General features: G+C 36.1%; 1 protein-coding gene across 1 annotated transcript; it reads right to left on the bottom strand.

The window, feature by feature from the left end:
* Positions 1-354: 354 nt before the first annotated feature.
* On the bottom strand, positions 355-6,534 carry LOC141657174 (altered inheritance rate of mitochondria protein 25). The gene is made up of 13 exons (XM_074464320.1): positions 6,461-6,534; positions 6,407-6,422; positions 5,892-6,266; positions 4,855-4,941; positions 4,222-4,263; positions 4,061-4,105; positions 3,608-3,673; positions 3,375-3,431; positions 2,900-2,961; positions 2,690-2,810; positions 1,711-1,788; positions 1,503-1,609; positions 355-608 (listed from the first exon to the last, which is right to left on the bottom strand). Exons 3-13 carry the CDS (start codon positions 6,237-6,239, stop codon positions 578-580), a joined length of 1,044 nt encoding a protein of 347 aa, XP_074320421.1. The 5' UTR covers positions 6,240-6,266; positions 6,407-6,422; positions 6,461-6,534; the 3' UTR covers positions 355-577.
* Positions 6,535-7,375: the final 841 nt, after the last annotated feature.

Genomic DNA, 7,375 nt, shown 5'->3' on the forward strand with positions numbered 1-7,375 from the left:
TCGTCTTTTACTCTTTAGGGCGTAAATTTCAGTATTAAATTGTGGATATTCAGGTTTCCCTTCTCCATTTGACTTAAATATTTTTCACTACCATCCGAATCCCAGAGTTTGCCTACATGCGTATTGTAAAAGTTTGAGTAAAGAGATCATATATACAAGTTGAGCTTCAAGCTCTAGCATATCTCAGAATCTCCATTGTGAACAAGAATTACTGCTGTTGTGGTGGTCGTCTACTCACTCGTCTTAGTGAGTGTCCTTTGCCTTCTCAGCTTTCTTCTACACTTTGGTCTTTCGACACTGGTTTAATGCAGTAGCAGTAAAAACTGATGATTTCAAAGGAACATTAGAATTGAGTTGGAAACTTCAAACTTAGAAAAGCTAGATAGTCTCGACTTACGAGTATAATTCACAATCTCTATCTATATAGATACAACATGGGCATGGCATCATGCTCGTAACAACTCGAGCCAAAAAAAAGTCTGTGACATATAACAAGAGACCCTCTTCCAAATTACACAGTAGTACAGTTGCTGATAAGTATGGTCTCTCATATCTGATGACAAAATCGAATCTACTTTTACTCCGTCACTGTCACAAATGGTATGCCCCTGTATGCAAACAAGTTAATTCAGAAAAAAGTTGCAAAATACGCCTATATAATACACTGTTTTTCAATTACCACTTAATATAATAAAACTTATTATTATGAAACTACTGTACCTAATTAGATATTTTAGTAATCAAATTGCTGCCAAATCCCTAATTCCAATCAGTAAGATACTAAGTAATAAGTAACCATTTACCATTCTAACTCGCCCCACCACCGACACAGCTTAACCCTTCACTACTTTCTTCCACTTTTTTGTTCTCATTTCTTTTCATTCTTCCTCTCCTTTCATCTGGTTATTTTTATGAGAATTCCAAAACATTGATCGCAGTATACAAGAAAACAAATCAAGCAAACAAACTTGAATTTTATCTTCCCCAAGACTCACATCAAAACATTTTCGGGTGCAATAGTGGATGAAGAAAACGAAGCAATTTGAGGATGTTTTTTCCATTATTTCAATGGCCTCCCATTTTCGGAAACAGTCTCTTTGTGTTACTAACACAAGGGTAAGACTGCGTGCATCCACCCCCGACCCCGCAATTTGTGGGAGCCATTGCGGCATTGGGGTAATGTTGTTTGTTCAATGGCCTTCCATTATTTAGATTGCAATTTGAGGATGTTTTTCCATCCTCAATTTATGGTTAATATAAAATAGTTGTATATAGAGCCACACATCTACCAAAATGCGAAGGAAACACTAACAAGGGTGGCATGTGTGAGGGTCAAGACTCGAGACATTATGCATTTCTCCTTCACTACTATTACATCAGCCAACTGATTGCCCTCCGCTCACGCTCCTTCCTTAAAAACGACACCCTAGGTTGGGATAATCATATAGGCATAAACAAGTACCATGTAGAAAGCTACAACAAGTTTAACATGTCAAGCTTACCAGCCCCCATGTCTGGAGAAATAGTCATTATCCAGCGACACAGCTAGGGCTAACACAACAGCTCTCTCTGAAAGGGTCAGTGGGCGGGCAATTTCTAACTCCTCAACCTGCAAATATGAATTGGTGGTACCAAAAGTATAAATGACGGATGTCTTGGTCACTTATCATGTTTGTTCTTTATTTTTTCAAAGAATTATGGCATGTTTACCTCTTTACCAGGGCCAGCTTTCAATGCAGAATCGGAACTTCCAAATCTAATGACATATTTTCCAGCATCCGTGAATAACTAAATCAAGACAGACATTACAAAGTCAGAACCGTACTGATAGTCAATTGACTGTAACGAGATCGTGTATTATCAGTTGTTAGTTAGGCTGCTAGTATCATGCTTAAGTGCTTAACCCATTTGTCTCAGAAAGGACCCCTACAATTCAAGTACTTGAATAGCTTATCTCCTTAAGGAGAGAACTATATACAAATAACTGCATGCCCTCGACGGTTTTAGATGATGATTCATTTCAGCCGACCCCAAAGCATTTTGAGACTAAGACTCTGATGTTGTTATAAGCAAATAAGTCTCAAAATTAAAATGCCACCCCATGATCTCTAGTTCTCTACCCACCCCCTCGCCCCGAGAGGGCTGAGATTGAGGAACATCTTCAAACTGAGAAGTGCTGCAAAAATGTTTACAGAGTACTTAAACTAGTACAACTGATCTTGCAGCAGTGTGCACTCCTTCAATTCACCACTGACTTCCCACGATGGCATATATCCATTACGGGATATCTGCTTAAACATTGTCAGATGTAAATAGTTGCTTGAAGAAATAAATAGCAACTTGAAGACTCGGACGACTGACAAATAAGGGTTGGGGTAGGGACAGTAGCTGGCTATTTAATTAAAAATTTACCAAATCATGCTTGTTTTTTCACGTACTTTATAATTTATATATCTATTGATTAATTGTTTATAAACCTGCTAAAAAGGAACAGTTAAGTGAACATAATCAATCACTTTCAGGGTCTAAATCAATATGAACCTGCCTAGTCGCTAAGATTTAGAAACCCCCATGTAAGATATGTTTCACTCACACGGTCGTCCCACACTCTGACAGCTTTAACTTATAATTTAGAATTTAAAATTAAATATTTGCTGATTACCGCCAGCAGTGATTTAGAGAAACATACCTCAAAACCAAAGCCTCTAAAGTCACGGTCTATCTGAGCAAGTATATCACCATTACTATCCTTCAAGGTAAAAGTCCAGTGCCAGAGTCCAGGGTTTTCAACCACTGCAAACTGCTTATTGCTACATGTATATATTACAATGTCAATATAGATAAGAAAAGCTGCTTAAAAACGGATTGAAATCAAGATAGTAGAGGTTGTGTAAATTACTCCAGGTATAAATCATAGATCCTCCTCCAAAGATGCCATCGTTGATGTACCACTCCAATCTCCTGCTCATTAACATTCATTCCAGAGTTTTTATTTCAGCAAGAGGTGTAGCTGGTATTTCAATTAATTTCATAAGATAAAAGAACAAAAAAGTGAGTCAAATTTCATGTTAATGATAAAGCTTCCTGTGTACATTCGTTATCGCAGGCTTGGCACCTTGACTGTCCATGGAATTGGTATTCACTAATTTTAGTCCTTCGTACTAATTAAGCGAAGATAAGTTTGCATAAAATCTCTCGTCAATTGTAAGCAGCTTTGATAAAATAGCAGGTAACAATATGATCACTGAAAACCAATATAATGGCATATCTTACATACTCAAAATATTAACCTTTTTCTTAAATTTCGGGAAGACATCAGCCTAGCAATAGTTAAAACCAGAGTACTTCCAGATTATACAGCCAAACTGACATACCTTACCATTTACCTCCGCATAAATTGAACTGGTAATCAACCAGAATGGCCTGCGAATCTGAATGTATATTGAATAAGTCCCACATATCCGAAGTTCCCGAAGAAATTACTCCCTCCTATTCAGAAATTCTCAATGTTTTCAAAATACGTGAGAACTTTGGAAAATGGGGTAATTCCTAAGATTAGGAGGGAGTAGTTGATAGATTACACATCAAAGAGATGCCAAGAATTTACCCGGAATATCTCATTACCGTACGGATCAGTTACGTACGCGGTAAAGGGGCGCCTCAGGCGAAGAAACTGCAAAATGATAAGTTAGCAAGGAAATTACTACTACGCTAAGCTTTGAAACACATTGCACGCCAAACTACTACTTACATCATTGGAAGTTGAATCAATTGCAGCAACTTTCTCTCTCTAGTTTTAAGAAAATTTCCCAACTTTCTAAAGCTAAATATATTTCTGGATGACCATTAGGAACCAAATACGTGACTTTTAAATAGTTTAAAAATAATTCTAGTTTCAGAAGGACACTAATCTTAAGTCTTAACACATCGATGCAAAAAGGTATTATTGATTAAAAATGACATCCAATAATATGCTTTACTAATTACTCCGTCAAAACAATTATACGGTGATTTGTCATAACATTTAAAAATAATAAAATAGACAAGGTCCAATCATTACCTGTCTTAAAAAAACATTACTCTCTTCACGGATAAGACCTACAGGCTAGAGAAAAAAAATACAGAAAAGTTAAACAGTCAGAATACTTCAAGTTACTATGACAACCTTTTTCAAAACTGAAATGAAGGTCCGGCCGTGCCGCAACAGAGCTTCAAACTTACTGAGTGAGGGTAGCACACATCCACTATTGCATATCGATTTTCCTGCAAGAGAAATTTTGGTGATGATCAATATTGCATACATCAGAAGGGAAAGTTTCCTGATAGCTGAGAATCACAGTATGACAAAGAAACAGAAAATTGAAACTCTCAGTGTCTTCTCGGTATAAAGCCCAGTGGTAATACCTAAATGATCATAAATTTTATGCTATAGTTACGTGTGCCGAGTGTTTAGAATACTGGTATCTTCTACAATCAAAATCATTAAATCAACTGACAAGCTCAACCTCAGCTATCAGGCTTATCAACCAAAAGTCCAAAAGCGAATCAAAATTGCCTGGATTTGCTTGGGTATTTAAAATAGGTAACTGTTTCTAAATATATATGTAACTCTGTTCAAATGGCCTTGGCCCTTGCCACTAGAAAAACAACTATAAATGTAATTCAGATCAGAATTTTTTAAAAGGAAGCAAAGGATAATGAATCTCTCTCGTCAAAACATCACAAGAAATTCCAATTCCTTTGAAATCCCTAAATGTGTGGCTTGATTTTAAGGTCAAGACGCTTCATGTTTCAAAGTTCAAGCAAAGGTTGTTTAAGTCGCGCTCAGGAAGAAATATTGAGAAAAAGGAGTACCTGCTCAAAGCCAAGCATAAGATTCATCCATTCTATATCTCTGGTAATTAACAAATTTGATCTAGCAAGAAGAGGGGCAATTTGGGACTGCAGAAGCCATAAACCAAGTATAAGTAGATGTTATAACTTATAAGTTCGAATACCGGAAAAAATTCGAAAGGCTACATTGTGGAGATATAAAACCGAAACAGTTAAAAGCACGCAAGTATAAAAAAAAAAAAAATGGGAGCCTAGTCACAGACAACAAATATTTGCGACCATAAGCACTAAAACAATATTACTGGCAGCAGATCCACGGACAGAGGAACATCATATAAGCAAAGACAATGGATGCCTAGGAATGTACACAATCTGTTTAATGACCTATCAATTAATCAAGATATAACCCAGTGATCATCCGATTTTGTTAAACCTCAGAAGCGATAGGCATACTCAGTCATGTGGAGCAAATGATAAACCTCTACAAAATACACAACAGAAAACATATCGCAGTTCGTAGAACAGCAAAATGTTCAAAAGTAACAAGCAATAAACCAATAGTTCATACAAACAAAACCGTACTCGCTCCATCCCAAAAAAAAAAGTTGTCTCCGTTTGACTTTGATTCTCAACTTTAATAACAAATATTTTCTCTATATAAAAAAAGCACATTGTCCAATTTGCCACCTTTGAATTATCAAAACAACTATTTCCACATCATCGTTTAAGAACTGTGTTAACTATTATAAACTGTGAAAAAATAGCCGGCTTAATTGATTTTGTAGTCAAAGGAGGCAATATCAACGGAGTAGAACAAGTATGCAGCACATTAGTGAGCAGTGAGCAGTAAGCAACGAAACAGACAGCAACAATGTTCAGGACAGCCTCTTTCGGGTCTTCTCTGATCTTCTCATCTCACAAACCGACAAAAATTATATGGTTCACTTGCATTTGTCATGTAAGCAAAATATAGAATGTTGTAGAGAACCCCCGAAAGAGAAGGTCCATAGCATTGCTCAATCACGCAAAAACAAAACACCGGAACCAAACCAAATTACCTCCTCGGGCGAGGTGGGTGCCAAATAACCAGTAATTGATTCAGTAACAGGAGGCTGCTCAAAAAGATGTGGACTCTCATCCCTATAATCCTTATACTTGTCAATCAATCCCTTTTTTTTCTCCAACTCTTTGGCCATTTCCTTGTCCAAACCCCAAAGCTTTGCAAAGAAATCGCGGTCCAATTTAGGTTCATCAGGGACACTATGCTTAAACCGGCGACACGCCCCGGGCATTGTACCATTATCATCACCATGTAATTGAATCAAACCAAACAATAAATTTCTAGCAGCCATACTACTACTTTTTACAATGTGATTAAACCTCCTAATATTATTAATCCCCCTCATTTTTACGATGTTTTAACTACGACCCGCCTGCAAAGAATAACCAAGGTTGCTAATTTAGCGAAAGTTTTAAACTTGGTAACATCAAATCAGCCAGTTTAACTTAATTGAAAGAAATTAAGAAAGTGAAAATTGAAATGAAAAGAGGAAAAAGAAGAGATGGGAATTACCTTTGAATTGAATTAATGATCGAATGGACATGAAAAACAAATATTCGTGTATTGTGAATTGTATACTTGTGTGAGAGAAGGAAGGGGAAGAACACAAGCTAAACAATTGGTAGGATTTGGCATTGACGAAGATGTAATCAGAAAACACACACAAAATTGTATAAAATCGTTACACGGGTATTCACTTTTCTGTCCAAACTCGAATCGGAATAAAAAGTTTTGGTTCGGTCTTTACGAACCATTTTTTAATTTTACGAACCATTTTTTAAAATAATGGTTAAAAATAAAATATTTGTCGTTTTGGGTCGGTTTAAAAATATTTGTCAAAATGGTGTTCACATAGATTCGAGATTTCTGGACCTGAAACACGCCATTAACAGTGGCGTGTCTTCACAACAATTTTTTTCTTCAACTGACAAACTTAAAAAAAAAAAAAATTATTATTATACCATAGACACGTCATAGGGAATGGCGTGTTTCCGCTCCGAAACCCACCATTCCAAATGGCGTGTTTGCTTTAGTCCATTTTAATGAAGTTTATTTCCCTACTTATTTATAAACACGCCATTGGTAGTGGCGTGTTTCAGGTCCAGAAATCCCGAGCCTACGTGGACACTATTTTGACAAATATTTTTAAAACCGATCAAAAACGACAAATATTTTATTTTTGACCATTATTTTAAAAAATTGTTCGGTCTTCACTCTAAACTTTTTTAGGATTTTGGTTTTAGGTCTATTTCGATTTTGCCCTCTGTTTTTCGATTCGGACCGGACTTGATTGGAAAGACCGGAATTTACATTTTTATTTTTATTTTTATTTTTCTCGTAGATTAGTTTATATAAGATGCATACTTAATGTTGTTCAAAAATGCTTAATTTGTCGTTGTTATATGATAATAAATCATTTAATGTTTAACATAAATAATCGAGTACAGATAAATTCCACTCCAAGCGGTCTAGTGTTGGAAC

Source organism: Silene latifolia, chromosome 5, assembly GCF_048544455.1.
Source record: "Silene latifolia isolate original U9 population chromosome 5, ASM4854445v1, whole genome shotgun sequence".
In the NCBI taxonomy this organism is placed as follows: domain Eukaryota; kingdom Viridiplantae; phylum Streptophyta; class Magnoliopsida; order Caryophyllales; family Caryophyllaceae; genus Silene; species Silene latifolia.

Bases quoted from the DNA above. Each gene is read 5' to 3' on its own strand.
- LOC141657174 (XM_074464320.1), bottom strand. From the start codon at position 6,239: ATGAGGGGGATTAATAATATTAGGAGGTTTAATCACATTGTAAAAAGT. The intron at 2,811-2,899 runs GTAATTTACACA...ATATACATGTAG, and splicing joins ATCTATGATTTATACCTGGA to CAATAAGCAGTTTGCAGTGG. The intron at 609-1,502 runs GTAAGCTTGACA...GTTTGCATACAG, and splicing joins TTCTCCAGACATGGGGGCTG to GGGCATACCATTTGTGACAG.